At 39.8% G+C, this 18442-nt stretch overlaps 1 protein-coding gene across 1 annotated transcript in view; it reads right to left on the bottom strand.

Annotated features, from left to right (window-relative positions):
- Window positions 1-18442, bottom strand: part of FAT3 (FAT atypical cadherin 3) — a 662119-nt gene that overhangs the window by 95665 nt on the left and 548012 nt on the right. Inside the window, exons 8-9 of the mRNA XM_046016531.1 lie at window positions 6349-6624; window positions 3417-3627 (exon numbers count right to left, since the gene is read on the bottom strand). Coding sequence (XP_045872487.1) covers window positions 3417-3627; window positions 6349-6624 — 487 coding nt within the window. The remainder of the gene's footprint in view (window positions 1-3416; window positions 3628-6348; window positions 6625-18442) is intronic.

The following is an 18442-nucleotide window of genomic DNA, read 5'->3' as shown; positions in this document are numbered from 1 at the left end:
TTTGTGTCCCCTGAAATGTGCAGCAAATACAGCTGTATACATACTTCTTACAATGTACTTATTCATTAAACTTTTCCATGTCCAAGAATAAAAAACTCATGTTCCTATAAAAACTGCTTATTTTTAAACAATTAAGTTATTTTATTTTTTAAAAGATTTATTTATTTAGAGAGTGAGTGCATGAACAGGGAGAGGGGCACAGGAAGAGGGAGAGGGAGAAAATCCTCAAGCAGACTCCTGCTGAGCGTGGAGCCTGACTTGGGGCTCGATCCCAGGACCCTGCGATCATGATCTGAGCCAAAATCAAGAGTTGGCTCCTTAACTGACTGAGACAGCCAGGCGCCCTCAAGAATTAATTTAACAAAGAAGAACAGGAATACCCACACGTGAGTATTGCATGGTGTCCTCTTCGGTGTCAGCGTGATAGTTTTTCCTTGCCACCTGAACATGAGCACTTTGTGAGGTCAACGTAAAGTTCAATGATCTCATGAGTAAGAGTGCAAACTTTCAATAAATAATGAAATTGAGCGTGAGTTCAACGTCTGATTCATAGACCCTCGCAGAAAGGCAGGAATCATTTCACATCAGCATATCCGAGGAGGAAAATGTAGAGATTGTAGAGATAATGGGGCCAACAGTCCACCCCAACTGATAAATGCAAGAAAGTCAAGTGTGTCTGTGTTCCTTGATTGTGGAGTCCCCCTGCTGCAGAGTCTCCAGCCAAGTCATCCCTTTCTGCAGACCCAGCACACTCCTTCATGCCCAGCAGGATGCACATGGCAGGGACCAAGGGGAGCCAGCTTCTGGTCTCCAGTAGAACTTCATAACCCTGCTGCCCCACAGCTGCTCACCTGCCTGGTACACCACTCTGGGCTGCCACTCTTGGACAGCAGGTCGAAAGTGGGCTCTTGGCCTCCTCCCCTCTTCAACATACTCCCTGCCCATTTTCTTAGCATCCGCTTCCTGCTTATTCTCTCTGGCTATCCTTGAATCCTCAGAAACTAATGTCTAATTATTTCCTTGGAATCTACAGCATTTTGTAGACTTTTGGCAGCTGAGCAAAAGCTGGGCTTATCTTACGTATCATGACTTATATAGAACGTAGCACAGTCTGGCACAAAGATGGTGTTCAGTAAACATGTATTAAATGATTAAGAGGAAAGGTAGATCTAAAAAAAGATTGTTAGTCTTCTGTCTGTATGCCCCTTGGGACCCAAGAGGCCCCTGTTGTAACTTAGTTCTTAGTCCTTGTGTCTCCTGTTTCTGAGCCACTCATGAGCCATTGTGGCACGAAGGAGAAACCCGAACCAAATATAGGAACTTAAGCTCCATACTCAAATAGCCCCTTAGTTCTTTGGGCCCAGATAAAAGCTTCCATAGTTACTTCCGAGGCCAGGCCTCGGAAGCATACGGCCCACCAGTAAGCAGAGGTTTGGAAAAGAACCTACAGAAAATGTACACTAGACACAACCACCTGTCATTTATTTCACAATGTTATGGCATCTGGGTCCTCCCTCTCTCCTACCAAGATCAGGGAAGGAACTGGCTTGGCCAGGAGCAGTCCAGGGTTTGTGGAGGTCTGTCTGTCCACAAAGGAGCCCCAGGACCACTTGGGACTTACTGTGTACACTGAAATCCTCATTATTTTCCTACACAAACAATCAGAGGTCGGTTTTTTGTTTTGTTTTGTTGTTATTTTTAGTAACCGATCATTCCTATGAGTTTCTGGAAATTCAAGTTTTCTACAGAAAAGATGTTTTAAGAAAATAACTTTTCTCTCTATTTTTAGTCAGCAGTTAAAGGAATGATGGAATCCCTTGTTTACCCATAGCACTGGGCCACAGCGTGTGGCTGTGGAAAGATAAGGAAAGTAGTCTTGTCAGCAGGATGTGAAATGGCTCTTGTTCATCTCCTCAGAACTTCCCGATTGGTTTAGAAGTTATCTACCTAACTAGGAGACTGTAAATAGTAGCCTTAATGACAAATACAAAATCAAGCAGACACCATAGACAATGCTTAGGAAATGCTAAATAAAAAAACAAAAATCAAACTCCCTACCTCAATAAGCACAGTGATATGGAACAATGTAGGTGTGTGGATGAATACCAAGAAAAGAAAAATATATCTAAGATTAGGAAAAAACTGTAAAAAGAGTCCAAAGAGCTCCTGGATCAGGAGATACTTTCTGTGACATTATTTAAATATTTGTGTTTTTAAAAAGAAGCTTCCCTATATTATTTGTGGAACTAGAAGAACAAGGATTATATAATTAAATAATAAAATTTTCCTGTGGTAAACAACAGATGCCAAATAGCACTTAAAAAAATACTGGTCAGTAGGTTAGAAGAAAATTCCATAAATATCTACAAAAGAAACAGGTGAAGTTGCTTGGGGCACCTGGCTCTTTTGAACTACCTCTCTTATTTCTTTACCTTTTTTTTTTCTTTGTATAGAGCTTAGCTTCAACGCTGATAAAATGTGGGTGCCTAATACGGGAAATAGTTTTAGATTATCATTTGTTGCAGTGGCTTTTGTATAAGGAAGATGTTTGGCTTTTCTTTCTCTAATATTTTTCAGTCCCAAACTGTCATTCTAGCATTCATATTTTAATTCAACCACTCACAAAAATGCTCCACATTTACATCCCGGGAAAGATGCCTTTCCAGCACTGGCATAAAAGGAGACAGCATTTGGCATTATGCACGACAGACATAATGTTGCAGAACATTTTGGAAATATGTGGCTTGAATATTCAAAAAAAAAAAAAGACTGAAGAGGGGACAGGAAAATACAGCAGATAAGGGATATTTGTAATTGTTAGGTTCACAGTCCCATACCTCACTTGGACAATCATCTCTTCTGTCATAAATGTTTTGTTCCTGTCCATCCTCAAACCATCAGGGAAGTATGGGCTGGCCGTAAGGATGTCAAAATTGATTTTAAAAATCTCAGATTTAACAGAATGTGAGCCTGCATGAATTCATCTGTCTGCTTAAGCAGGCAGTTCAGTATCTCCCACTGAGACATGTAGGATTCAATTCACGGAACAGCCTGGCAGCCCCCAAGAGATGGGAGACTTTGGTTATTTTCGTCTGAGGCCACGGCTTGTTGACCTATCGGTAAAAGCCACTGAGCTTACCATGCACTTCTTCTCTTTCCTCCATTCCAGAAAAATCCAAGAACACCACCGAGAACACCATCAAAGGGAACTCCTTCCTCACCGTGAGTGCTGGAAAACGTATTACCAAAAATGCAAAGAACTTGATAGAGCCATCATCACACAGCTGGGGCAGTGGCTTGGCCACACAATGCTTTTGGAGCCATTCCAGGGTGACTATGTGAATTTCACATGGTGATAAACACTGCAGAGTGTCAAAAGCCATGCATTATGTTGCAATCTGTGCAACAGCTCTCACCTGCTTCTATGGTATATATGAGTTCTGCATTTTCCCCTTTGTCTTTGTCCAGAGCGGTCACTTGCAGAACAGCTGATCCCAGAGCAGCCGATTCAAACACAGATGCTTCATACAGCGGGTTGGTAAAATAGGGACTGTGATCATTAGCATCTTCCACATTCACAATGACTCGGGCCAAGTTTCTTCGATAAGGAAACTCCTGATCTCTGACCTTTAGGCAAAATACAAGAAGTGGTAGGACTAAAATCTTAAGTTGCAAGGAACTCACACGGCTATGTCTGTGGCAAACAGAAAATGAGGCAGCTCACAGAAAGTGCTTGATGCGATCCCAGGCACGGGACAGGGGCTCAGTAAATGATGGTGCTACCAGGGGAGGGCACTAAGGGTGAGCAGACTGAGAGTCGCGGCCAAACCCATTTCATGATGACAGGCCCGAGGTGTGAGTTCAGCCTCTGTTCATGGAGCTGCCACAGCACTTTCCTCTGAACCACCGCCCACAGCTGCTCCCCTCTCGTTTGTGTATCTAGCTGCTAATGGAATGGTGGATGGACGCTCTTCTGAAAGGGACACTCGAACGTTCAGTAAGAGAACTCATAAATGCAAAGCAGGCATTGCCCTCCATTCATTCATTCAACAAACATTTCTTGTCACTTATTATCTGTCAAGTCCTGGCTTTGCTTTGGGGGTTCAGCAGTGATTCAGAGCTGGTCCTTGCCCTCCAGATGCTAACAGGTGGGTGGGGGACAGAAACAAGCAAATGGGTAGGAGGCCTGGTGGTGAGTGCCAGAACGGGAGGGAGTCATAAGAAGCAGATAACCGGGCACTCAGCTTCTTGGAAGAGGTAACAAAAATAAGTAGAAATGGCCAAACGGTGGGGTGGGCAGCATGTTTCAGACAAGGACAGCCTCCAAGGCCAAGGCCTGGGACTGAGAGAGAACACTGATTCCCAGGAAAATGACCCCTCCTTGTGACTTCACCGAGCAACCTGGCTGCTTTAAAGTCTCCTCTGGTTTGCACATGCCAGAAGCTTGCAAATAATCAACCCTTTAACCCTCACCTTGTGATTTTGCTATAATATTATGCTGCACTAATCAAATGTGTGCATTGTGTTTTTTCAGTTTTAGACTTCATAACTTCAGAGAGATGTGAAGAAATTAGAAAGCAGACTAAGGAGAGCCATCAAAGTAAAAGGGCTTTTCAGAAATAGTACCTAGAAGGAATGAGCGAAAGGACTAAAATGGCTTAGCACGGAGAAAGGCAGCCTAAAGGACATGTTTGCTCTAAATAATCCATTATAGCCATGACGAATGATACAGGGTGACCAAACTGAATTTTGAGTTTGTTAAAGGAAAGAATGAACAGAAATGAATTGAGTCGTAAGGATGGAGTTAGTCCTTGGCATAAGGTTTCTGCTCCTGAATAAAACTCATATAAAAACAACGGGGTGAGTGTGCTCAGTCCTCCCGCCTGTAGACTGGTCTGCCACATCCAGGGACCAAGCTGACCTCTGTATTTTGGGATTATTGAGACCTAGGTCTATTCCAGTGGAATGTCCAAGGGTACAGGAGTTTTGTCTCTTTCACATTCCCCGGGTTTAGAATGGTGCTTGGTACACAGTAGATGCTGGAGAAATATCTGTTGAATGAATGAGAGGGTGGATCTGATTGTCCCTAAGAGTCCTTCTTGCTCCTCCCACCTGGGGCGGGTGGAGGTGGGGGGGGTGGTTCTCAGCTGGAAACTGCCAAGGGCATGGCCTCCTTCCTCTGGCCCAGGAGTGTTTCCAGACTTGGGGAGAAGGAAGAGTAGTGCTTAGAGGAACATCACTTTCAGCTGCTAGGAAACTGGTAGCATCTTAATGTGTTTTAAAAGCAATCAGTACCCAAGGTTTAGTCTGTGTCTTAAGGAACTTAGGGGGTCTGTTAAGCAGGGGCTGTGCAATTTCCCCCAGGTTTCTTGGGTGGTCAAAGGGACAGATTTTGGTCAATAAACTAGTCAAGGATGTTTCTTATCAATCTCTACTTCTCATTTATGTGAACTAAGAAAATTCCATTTTAAAATTAAAGCAACTTGAAATAAGTCAGCAGAGAGAGTCAAGTATCATATGGGTTCACTTATTTGTAGAGCAAATGACATGGAGGACATTGGGAGATGGAGAGGAGAAGGAAGTTGAGGGAAATTGGAAGGGGAGGCGAACCATAAGAGACTATGGACTCTGAAAAACAACCTGAGGGTTTTGAAGGGGCGGGGGTGGGAGGTTGGGGGAACCAGGTGGTGGGTAATAGGAAGGGCACGTATTGCATGGAGCACTGGGTGTTGAGCAAAAACAATGAATACTGTTACGCTGAAAAAATAAATTAATTAATTAAAAAAAATTAAAGCAACTTCCACTTAATTTGAAGGTCCCACGAACCCAAATTCAGACTTAATGAACACTCTCTGCAGGCTTTGGTATGTTTTGAGATCTGTTTTGGGTGGCGGTATTTACAACTAGATCCAATGCCAGTGCAGTAAGTAATAAATCAGTCTTCTAAATACTTCCAAGGACTGAGCAATGCATATTTTGAGTAAATGATTACCCTTGTGATTAACTTCTCAAGGAACTTCTTTTAAACTTTTCCACAGACTCTTCTGGATGAGAACCAATATCATAGCCTGGAAGATTTACTGAAACATGGCCTGTTCTTTTTCTTCCAAGTCAGCCTGTCAGCAGCCACTGTTGCAGAACTCATCTACTAGTTCAGTCTGGCAAAAATATCTGGTCACTCCAGCAGAGTAGCCATTTTCCTCAGGGAGATAAAAAGGCAGAAACGAAGGTGGCCCTGCTGTGAGAAGACCAAATTCGCTCCTGCTTACAACATTTAAGGGCCCCGTACTTCTGAAGACCAAGGGTGACAGACTGTGTTAGGAGAGCGCATTAGCAGTGTGGTCCTACCATGATGTTGAGGATATGCTTGTCCTGGGCCTCGTGGTCCAGTCTCTCAGCAGTGTAGAGCACGCCAGTGCTAGGGTCAATCCGGAATTTCCTCATGCTGGCGGAGTCGATGCTACTGTGGACAGTATAGCTCAGTTTGTGCTTCTCGTCTCTATCTGTGGCTTCAATCTGCAAGATCTCTGTATCTGGAAGCACGTCCTCGGAGATTGTGACATCGTAATTCGGCTGAGAGAATTCTGGGCCATTATCGTTATTATCCAGCACTTTGATAAATACCTATAGTTAAAAGAAGACAAGAGTGATGGTGAATGCCAATTCACTCATTGCTAATAAAGAGGCCTCCTCCCTCTCTCTTCCCTCCGCGTCCTTGGAGCCCAGCTTCCAGTAGTAGCTATCTCAATATGTAGGAAGATCTTATATGAAAACATTCCATGATTAGAGGCTGACAATAAACCAGTAGTTCACATAAGCAGGAACAGAAACTATGAGCTAATCAATATTCTCACTATTAATTGAACAGCTGAGACAGGCCCCTGGGAGTGATAAAGCCACAGGACTATCTCAGGCATAGTGTAAGAGATCACAAGGTGACCTTAGTCTGGTATGTTTCTATTATCTTAAGTTTTATTATGAGCTCCTTCAAATGGATGCAACATGGAAACAGTGATGGGATAGTAAGAGTAATAATGAGGCAGAGGAAGGGGAAGCACAAACACAGGTGTGGTTTTCTCAGAGCAATCAGAACTCAACTGCAGGGCCCCTCACAGTGGCTCTTCTTCAAATGGGAGACATCTGACAAAAAGCATGGTACCGATGATGGTGAAAATATGGCATTCCCAAGTTTTTTTTTTCTTTTTTTTTTTAAGAGTTTATTTATTTATTTGACAGAGAAAGAAAGAGAGAGTGAGCACAAGCAGGGGGAAAGAGAGAGGGAGAATATCCATCCCAGGACCCTGGGATCATGACCTGAGCTGAAAGCAGACCATTTACTGACTGAGCCACCCAGGTGCCCAAGTTGTTTTTTTTTTATAAGGCATTTTCTTACAAAACATTTCAGGCAGACATAAATAATAGTAATAAAATAATCAAGTCATAGTTTAATGAACCCTCACATATTCATAGCTCAGCTTTGATGGTGATCAAGTTATGGCTAATCTTGTTTTATATATGTACCTATTCATCCCTGTCTGCTCCCCATTTTAGTTTGAAGCAAATCCCATCCTTTCAGTATGTATCTTTAAAAGATAGGGACTCTTACTATAAACACACAAACACATACACACTACCATTACTGCACCTAAACCAAGAAAACAATAATTTCTTAATATTAAATATTCAGGGTGTTCATATTTCTATAATTTTTTAGGGTGTTAGGTATATTTATTAAAAAGGAACATATTTAAAAAAATCAGGACACGTAAATAAGGTCAAACATTACATTTGGTTGGTATGTCCTTTAATTATCTTTTAATTTATAGGTTCTCCTTCTGTCTCCTTTTATTTCCTTGCAATTTTTATGTTGTTGCTGCTGGTGATAAACAAACTGTACCATTTTTCTTTGGGTGTCACAGCCCAAATTTTGTTAATTCTTTCCCTTTGTTTTGTTCTCCATGTCCCTTTGTTTCCTGTATTTTTTACAAGCTGCTAGTTTGATCTAGGAGACTTGATAAGATTCACATTCAATTTTCTTTCTCTTCCTTTTTTTTGACAAAAAAAAAAAATCTCTAATGGGTGAGACAGTATATTTCCATCTGGATATATATAATATCTAGTTATCATCCTTGTTTTGTGGTATTAGCAACCACTGATGATCATTACAGAGATAACATTTATTCATTAAAAATATGGTAATGTTTTAATTCTATGCTTTATTCCTCATTTCTTAGCTAGAGTAGTCCTAAAAAGAAACTTCTTTCCAATTATGTGGTTTACTCTGAAAGACAATTTATATAGTAAAGTCATAACTAATATTTCATTTTTTCCCTTTGTTTACTATTTCAAAATAACAAATTCTTTCTCCAACTCATTATTTTTTTTTTTCAAGCATTGGTATGAGTGCATGAATTTAATCACTGATGATATATTTCTGTCTGTTGCAAGTACTGTACTTACTGATGCATGAATGGCTCTTCCTTGGCCAGTGGGAGCCTCTTCAAGTTGGTTCCTGAGATCTTTTGACACAATTCTTAAAGTCCTTGATAGCTTCTTTGCTTTCTAATAATTGCTACTGGTGATTTTTTCCAGGGTCACCTTGTACATTTTCTGACCCAGTCTTATATTATCCATTTCTCTCTCCAAAAATCATTGATTTCTTTTTAGTTAGAAAATGGTGCTAGGAATGATCATGGCTATTGGATTTGCTATTGTATTTAGCTTTTTTCAGTGGATGGTCAGCAAAGGTCTTTTGTTGTTAATAATCATTTCATGACTTCATACTGACACTTCCAATTCAAAATTAGGGTATCATGTTTTTTACTTAATCTCATTCTTTTTATATTTGTATCCCATGCTGAAACCCCAAGTTCAAATTTCTCATGCTGACTGACATCATCACAAGTATTCACTGTTTTATATGAAATACATGCACACAAGCCTCAAATTATAATACAATATTGGTACTGCAATTATATTACAACTATGATCATTCAAAAGCAATTTAATATTATTTTTAGTTCTTTTGGTCTTTGAGATTTATTCCACTAGGGATATATAGTCACATTAGTATGTTTAAAGTCACAGAAGAGTTCTTTGTGTAGCTATGCCATCAACATATAGAAGTTCATTTGCTTCCATTTACTTTCAAATTTCAAACTTGTTTTAATATTGAATTTTGTTTTACATTATATGTAAAGGTATCAATGTCAAATTTACAAAAACAGTATAATTAAAGAAGTTTAGCTTCTATCTCTTTCCTCCCATCCTATTCCCTTCTTTTCTCATAAGTAATGATATTTTTTAAAGATTTATTTATTTATTTGAGAGATAGAGACAGAGAAAGGGTGGGAGGGGGGGCAGGGGCAGAGGGAGAGAGAATCTCAAGCAGACTCTGCCCTGAGCCTGGAGCCCCAACTCGATCTCATGACCCTGAGATCATGACCTGAGCCAAAACCAAGAGTTGGTTGCTTAACTGACTGGCCACCCAGGTACCCACCTCCCAGGTGTCCCTGGTGAATGATTTTTAAAAGTTTAATGTTACATTTTATCCATCTCTTTCATTAATATAAATATACTATATACATTTCCCCAACCCCTGCCCCCCACCCTCTGGGCACACCGACATGCTATGTCACTTAACATCATATCAGTGATTCTCAGTTGAGGATGACTTTGTCCCTAAGGGGATATTTGGCAATATCTGGAGACATTTTTCATTGTCCAGCTGGGAGTTGGGGTGTTCCTGGAATCTAATGGATAGGGAACAGGAATGCTGCTAAACATCCTACAATGTACAGGCTTGTCCCTCGCAACAAAGAACGACCTGACCTGAAACATCAATAGTGTCACTGTTGAGAAACTCTGCATTATCGTATTCTAAAGACTAACCCACACCATATAGAGATACTCTTCCAGTGAGTAGGTGGGTCACAGTTTATTCAACCATTCCTCTATTGATGCTCATGTAAGATGTTTCCAATTTTCACTCTTAGAAAGAATGAGCAAAGAGAAGTCTTGGGCCCAGATCTTTTTATATCATATTCGGGTCCCGACAATTGTGAGTGTTGGATCAAAGGATAAGTGCTTACTTATATAGCTTTGTTAGTTATTTCCATATTCCTCTTCTGAAAGTTTTATTAATTTGTATTCCCATAGCAATATATAAGAATGGCTGTCTTCCATAGCTTTGCCAACAGAGTACATACTCAAACTTTTGTATTTTTTGCCAATCTGATGGATAAAAAATAGCATTTCAGTGTACTTGTAATTTGTCTTTCTCTTATTATGAGGATGAGCATCTTTTCATATGTTTAAGAGTCATTTGCATTTCTTTTTCTGTGGAAATTATTTATATCAGCTCATTCTTTTATGGGTTAGATGGCCTTTTACTTTATTTTTGGAAGCATGGTGATATAAATTGCAAATATGTTTTCAATTTTTGTCACTTAACTTTATTTTGCTTGGTGATTTTTTTTTTGCGGGGGGCATGCAGAAGCTTTTATTTTTATTTTCATGGAATTGAATACATCAGTCTTTTCCCTTATTGTTTCTGGAAGCTGAGTCATAGTTTAGAATATTTTGTACACTTTCAGGTTACAGGTGAATACACTCATTTAAAAAAAAATAGCACTTGCATGTTTCCTTTTCTTACAGTCTCTACTCCATTTGGAATTTTTCCTATATTATGTGAGGAATGGATCCAGTTTTATTTTTTCCACATGGCTTTCCCTTTATTTTAATGCCACTTTTTACAAGACCATCAATTCCCCACTGATTTGAGAGGCTTTTATTGTATGCTAAATTTACATATGCAAATGGTATATTTCTGGATTTTCTATTGTGTTTCATTGGTTTATTTGTCTTTTCATATGTCAATATAAAATATTTCAATTACAAAGGTTTTACAGAATGTCTTAACTGGAAAAGTTAGGCCCTTTCTTTGTTGTTCTTCAAAGTGAATTTTATAATTGACTGGTATAGCACCTGACAAAAAATTGATAGTGTTTTAAATTGCTTTACGGCAAAAGGATAGGTTAACTCTAGGAGAACTGATCCTTTATGATGGAGTCTTCCTATCCAAGGACATAGTTTGTTTTTTTTTCATTTATTCCGATCTATGGTTTCATTTTTCAGGGATGTTTTAGTTTTCCACGAATAGGGTTTTTTTTTTTAAAGAATTATTTATTTATTTAAGAGACTGAGAGAGCATGTGTGCAGGGGGAGGAGCAGAGGGAGAAGAGGAGAGAGAGCCTCTCCAGCCAACAGCACTGTAAGTCATGCCTGAATGAAGCCCATTGAACGCACATATTTTCTCTTAAGGCACATCACCTCCTTCTTGCACTTGGGAACACTAGATTGAACTTCAGTACTACGTTTTGGGGTCTTTCAAATCATGAGATTACCAACAAAGAACACAAAATGCAAAAAAATGTGGCACTAAATAGACTGCAAACAGGACACCTGTACATAGTATGAGAGCTGAGACAAGATGGTGGAACATCACCTTGTTCAACAATAGCAGGGAAAATATTTTGCTGCTCTGCACATGTCAGGGAATGAACACAAGGGTGCTGAGAATGTTGATTTTGGGATTAGAGATAAATTTCAGAGATCATCAATGCATACCCAGCATCTAGCTCAGGGATGGATACTTTGCAGGCACTCGATAAATATCATAGTTAAATATTTGGTATCTTGGTACATGTAGGTACCTTAGACATAGGTTGAGATACCACAATTTTATCACAAAATCTTTGATACCACAGATTTTATTCTCTTAGGCCATGATCCAGGTGAAATGATGATTATAAAGATGATGATGATGATAATATGTAATTTACCAGTAACTATGACAACAATAAAACTATGAGATATTGTAATAATAATAGTAGCAGCAATTAGATCAATGATGATATACTTCCTTTTATTTTTATAGTACTGAAAAAAAGCTCCTTTATTTTTGTCAAGTTTTCTTGAATTGGGACCATCTTAATTATTAAAAGCACTGAGGGTGCCTGGGTGGCTCAGTTGGTTAAGTGTCTGACTTTTGATTTTGGCTGGTTGTGGGATACAGTCCCATGTCTCGCTCTGCGCTGGGCATGGAGCCTGCTTGGGATTCTCTCTCTCCCTCTCCATCTTCCCTTCCCCCACCTCCAGCTCTTGCATGGGTGTGAAAGGACTCTCCCAAAAACAAAGCAAACCAAAACAGAACAACCCAAACTCATATATCCAAAATGCACAAACCCCAGGGAGTCCATGTTAAAGGATTACATTTCTTTTACCTTTTTCTTTATAAATTTTATAACACAGATTGCTTTATCTCATCTATTTGCACTGGCTAATACTTATAGCACAATGTTAAATAGTAGTGAAGACGGTCACCTTCTTGTCTTATTACTGACTAACAGGAAAACTTTTACCAATTCTCCTTTAAAAGTAATATGCAGGCATTTGGCTGCATTCTACAAAATTATTTACTTTTTAAAATAAATGTGGTCAGACCACGGCTTCCCCTATAAATTTCTGCACAGTCATTCACTTTGGTGCATATGAGCTTTTCTGAGGAAGAGAAAAGGGGAGTGCTATGACCTCTGTGTCAGGAAGACTTGCCCACAGAGTGAGTCTGACATGGGAACAAGATTTGCCTGGAGTTTGCTGTAAAAAAAAAGGGGGGGGGCAATAAGTGTGCTGTGAGTTTTAGGTATTGTTTCTAGTCTTCACTGCATTTGGAAGTCATACTAGATTCTTTGGTTGCCAATTCTTCTTTTTAAAAAGTTCAAGTTAACTTAGTCAAGATGCTAAAATATTTGTGTTCAAGAAGCAGTTATATTAACGGAATAAAAAAGCCTTTCCAGCCAGCAAGGCTGCCCTGACCTTCACGAAGTTTCTAAGTTGATGTGCTCCTGAAAAGCTTGCTCTTTCTGCTTGCTTTGTCTTGAGCCTAATCTACAGTCAGAACAAGTGTTTCTCTGTCAAAGACTTCCTTTTCCTCATTTGCTTTTTATTTCCCACAGTTGGGGCCATTTGTGAGCTCCTGAACTAACAAACAAAGCAAAGTAACCCTCAAAGACGTTGTGCTCAAAATGGTAATTGAAAGGCCTAAGGAAGTACAATGGAATCAAAATGTGAGGAAACCTGAATGTAGGAAGTCTCTTCAGAGCTGGATTCAATGCTGCTCCCCATAAACACTTTGGGTTTTGCGGGCTCATCGAAACTAAGTTTGGGTAGATGCCAAGCCTGGCTTTACAAAGGCTCATGGAATGAAGTGTCCATGGGGTGTGTTAGAGGGTAAGGCCTCCGTCTTTTATGAGAACCAATTAAGTCTTAAATTACCGAATCTCTGTTGTGCGTCTCTTGGCATTTCAAAACCATACTTAAAATACTCTATGGTTGTGATGTCAGAGGTAGTGCCCCTTGCAATCTCCCTAGGCTTACAAATTTTGTTTTTGAACGTGTTTATAGAAAAAAATGTCGGTATATGTTTGATTAACAATGTATCAATCCATATCATATCCGTGTCTTAAACTTTATGGTCCCCAGGGTATTAATGGGGAAAATGAGAATCAGAGAAGTCAAAGGGTGTGCCCAAAGTACCAATGGCAAGGCTAGACTTAAACTTGGTCATATGGAGTCAAATTTGATACTCATTCCATTATACCATTTCCATATACCCTTAAATTATATACACACTAATTATAAAAGCACTAACATGTACGTGAACAATTACATGTGTAAATATTATATGCTTTGCTATACGGAAATCCTAACTGACACAAGAGATAATTGACATGACCATTGTCATTTGGGGAATCTTAATCATAGGATTAGTCTAAATAGAAAGTTCCCTGCTGCCTTTAAAATTGGAATCTATCTTCCAAAATTGATTTACTTGTAAGTTGTTAGGCACAGATCTATGACATACAGTGAACTTTGATCATTACTATTTTTTTTAAACAGAAAGTCCCATTTTGAGTGCTGTGAAGTGTGTAAATCTGGCAATTCACAGATCTGTACCCCTGGGGCTAATAATACATTATATGTTTATAAAAAATTTAAAAAATAACTTAAAAAAAGGAAGTTCCACCTTAGGGTTGGTCCGCTGCCTTTTTTTTTTTTTTTCAGATTTCTATGTAATTGTACGAGTTCCAGTATTTTCCTAATGTAAATGTATAAGGAGGCTTGCGGCTACTTCCTTTCTCACCTACTAAGAGGGAGATGACACAGAGAAATCAAAAGCTTTGACAATGAAGGTATCCCTTGGGAGTTCCTTCATCTAGGGAATCACGGAGCAGCTTGGGCAAAAGGATTCATTCCTACCCTCACCGGCCTTTAAGCAGGTATAAGGTAGAGGGAAAGGATAAGACAGAGTCTAAGTCTTCAGGACAAAGTCTGCTTTTTGAGGAAGGAGGCCTGTTAGGAACTCCCAACATATCCCTTAGAGACAAAAGAATGGAATCCCCATGGCTGTGGAGGGCAAGGGCAACCCGAGGAATGCTAACCAGGCTAACCAAGGCTAACCAAGGCTAACCAAGGCTAACCAGACCTCTCAGCCCCAGTGCATACACTCTTCTGGTAGAAAACCTCTCTGGCTCATTAACTCAATTCACTGCTTTTGTGGAGCTGAAGAACTTTGGAGATTATCTGAAAGAGATTTTTAATCTCAGATTTGGCTGTGGAGCATATAAATACAAGCTGATTTTCATATCTTTATAAATCAAAGCAAGACTTGAATAAGAAAAGCATATTAAAATCACAAAAGCATAAATCACAAGCCCCTGAATCAAATCAAGGTAATTTTTATATTATTATTTGGGCATGAATATCTCTGCTCTCTTTCATGAATAACAATGAAAGGCACACACACAGTATCTTATAGCTATCAGGTATATTATTCCAATTTTAAGTTGAGGATGAGACTAATAATAACAGCTGCATATGTCCAGCACATCACAGATCTTGAGATATCTCAAAAAATCTTATTTTATTCTGATAATAATCTATGAAGTATGGAAGGTGTTATCCCCATTCTACAGAAGAAGCTGAGTCTCACAGAGACAGTACTACATTTCATGGTAACACAGACAAAAGCTTGTTCAGTGCTGACTTGAACTTGGGTCACCTGATTCAAGGTCAGTGCTCCTTCCTTTATACCAGATGCTTCCACTAATGAATCATATATTCTGTATAGAAGTGTTGGGAAAAGTTTCTGAAATCTGATTTTGAGAAGGAAAAAGTGGGTTTGGACCTCTTTACCTATGTATACCCAGGATAGCCACCCAACCCATCTGTGTGCCAGTTTCTCACTAGAAAAGTAAGTATAGTGATAATACTTGATTTAATCATTCCCAGTAAGACAGAAAAATAAAACAAGAAAGAAGCTTGGTTAAGTCTCATTATGCAAAGACCAGACATTATATATTACTATATATTTCTATCCATTGGTCCTTTGGAAGAGCCGTGTTCTGCATTTATTTAAATTTGTTATGAAGATGCCGTAGCTCAGATGGACTTGATAGATGGGGGAAGTTTTTAAAATCCGTAATTTCTCATTCTTGGTAATGTGTGTCCCTGTGGCACATAAACTCATCTGGCTGAGTGGAGGCTCTGAGGAGACTGGGATATTTTGCTCTCTCCTCAGCATGGCTGGCTGGCTATGAGACATTCTACTAATCATAGGTGGCACTATGTTCCCCAGGTAGCAATTGTAACAGATGTCCCCTCATAACCAGGAGAGCCAAGTGGGTTTCTATGTCTAAGTGTTCCAAGGTGGCTACCTTAGAACAGGTAGCAAAGATTTACCCTTGCTTTTGAGAGGCGGCACAGGGCAGTGGTTGAGAGAGAAGGTTCTGGAATCCAGCTACATACCTCTGAATCCTGATCTACTCAAGTTACACAAACTTGCTTTGCTCAGTTTCCCTTTCTTCAGAGTGAAGATGACAACAGTTTCTTATTTCTAACATAACAAATGACCACAAACCTGGTTTAAAACAACACCCATTTGTTATTGCCTGGCTTGGTAAGTCAGAAGTTTGAGTACAGTGTGGCTCGCTTGTTCATGAGACTCTTAGGTAGAGTCCCACGAAGCTAAAATAAAGAGGTCAGCAGGGATGTGTTCCTTTCTGGAAGTTTCTGGGGGTGAGTCAGCTCCAGGATCATTCAGGTTATTAACCAAATTGAGTTCCTTGAGGTGAGAGGCCTGAGGTTCCCGTTTCCTTGTGGGCTGTCAGCTGGAGCCCCTTTCAGCTTTCAAGGCTACCTTCATTCCTTGCCATGTTGTCCCCTCCCTACCTGAACTAGTGATGAAGTTTCAAATCTTCTCACATTTGGAATCTCTGACATCCCCCTTCACTGCCTCTTTTCCTATGCCAGCTGGAGAAACTCATCTTATGTGCTCATTTAGTACATCTGAATCTTTAGAACACAAAATCTGCAGAATCTTTTTATATTCTGTACTCACGCTATGGAATCTCAGTAAGGAAAAGGATGTTTATTTGCCACCAGGAATTGTAGCTCTGAGGCACAAGAATCCTACAAGTTGGGACAAAAGAACAAAAAGGAAGATGAAGGGAGGGTTTTCATGTAGACACAGAGATCCCTGAGGCTCTGATAAAGTTGACATTTGTGAAGTGAAATTCTACATGTTGTTTCTGGCTGATTTGAAGCCCTTGTCATAGATGTTTTATGATTCCAAAGGAACAAAGGAGAGAAAAGTTCCCAAAGGAAAAACTGAACAGGTGTTTTGGGCTACAAAACATTGATTTAGTTATATGGTGAAGGGTACTGTTTGATGATGGAATCATGAAGTTGGCCTTGGGTCATGGGTTGGAGTGTGCTTTAGTGATTTCTAAAAGAAAACTAGAATGCCTTTTCTTTTATAAAACATCTTTTTGTAATAATGTCCTTGATACTGGGGGCTTTGACTAATTGAGAGAACTCATTCTGTCTTTATTGTCAGAGGCGCTGTGGCAAATGTGAGCAGAGGCCTGGATTGACATGGGCTGGGCAGGGACTGGGTGGGTGTTCAGGCCCAAACACAGCTTTATGGACAGAGTAATGGTTTTCTGGTGATAATAAAGATGACACACAAATTTATCGTTTGGAAATGGTTAGTTCTCACTTTTTGAGACCCTGGAGACACAAAGTGACTTGGAAGGTTTTGACAAGAAAATCTCTTGCTATCCTTCATTAACCTACTTAGCTCGCCCTTGCCAAAGGAAACCTCCAAGTTCACCCCCATTCTCCCACGTTCCCATCTGCTCTGGAGATATGTATGTTTGTCTGAACTAAAAATCAGCCAAAGTAGGACTTGAACAATGTGTACATTCAAAGTCTGATAATACATGCTTCCAAGTTAACTTTTAAAGAGTGTATGCCTATCAGTCATCTGGTTTTAAAATTCTGAATCACTGTGACCTCAGGCATCTAGCATAGCTCCTAGCACGTGGTATGAACCCGAGAAATACTTGTGGAATACACGCTGTTCAGTGATTTCTCATCTGGTCCTAATGAAAGTCTAAAAGAAAAGTTTCATTGATAATTTTTTTTTCAGTTAACACGAATCAGTTGTGCGCTTTCAAGATCCAGCATACCCACCACGCAGACCCTGCTAGCTGTGTCCCACCTACCATTCACTCACTCATCATAAACATATTTCATGTGTATCTCTAACATTCTGGGCACACACCAACTTACCGTTTCATTCAATTGTTATAAAACCCTGCAGAAAAGTACGGGAATGAATATGGCTCCATGCTCTATTTGTATTTTACTCAAATCCATCTTGTGTTTTCAGGTGGTGCTAAAAAGTTGAGGTTGACTATGCTAAGAACTGGCCAACTCCAAAAGTGAATGGACGATAAAGACTTAGCAATACTGCAAGTGGGTTGTTTTGTCTTAGTCTTTGGGGGTTGCTTTGAGATTGTTTGAGTCCCAAGGATCCCTACCCTGCTGTCTTTTGCAGGAGTATGTATTTTAGCCTTGAAAATCCTGTAAAGCAGTGCAGATTTAAGTAGGACAGCCATATAATTTATTGTCCTGACTGGGGTAATTTTAAGAGTGAATGGGGTAACTATTAGTAGTTACAGTGGTGCAACAGGTGTCAGTGGATGTCTCGCAGGTAGTTAGGGCTGTACAGTCATCCTAGGAGAAGACATGGATTGAAGGATACAGAGACATCACACACTGGCTGCCATGTCACTTGCACATGATACCCCCTTTCTGGGGGTCCGTTAATTTGAATGAAAAGTAAAAGGTAAAGAAAACAAAGGAAAAAAGTAAAGAAGTAAAAGTGGGAACAAACCCGACTGTTTCTTTAAAATTTCACTATTTTACGATTATGCACAGCCTCAAAGGAGAAAGTCTCATCGTATTTTTGAAACCACTTCAAACTTAGGGGCAGCGCATGAAACGATCCCCCTCTCTCCTTTTTAAACCTGCATAG

The sequence above is a fragment of the Meles meles genome, chromosome 8, assembly GCF_922984935.1.
Source record: "Meles meles chromosome 8, mMelMel3.1 paternal haplotype, whole genome shotgun sequence".
Taxonomy (NCBI): Eukaryota; Metazoa; Chordata; class Mammalia; order Carnivora; family Mustelidae; genus Meles; species Meles meles.
This window is presented reverse-complemented; position numbering and strand designations above follow the sequence as displayed.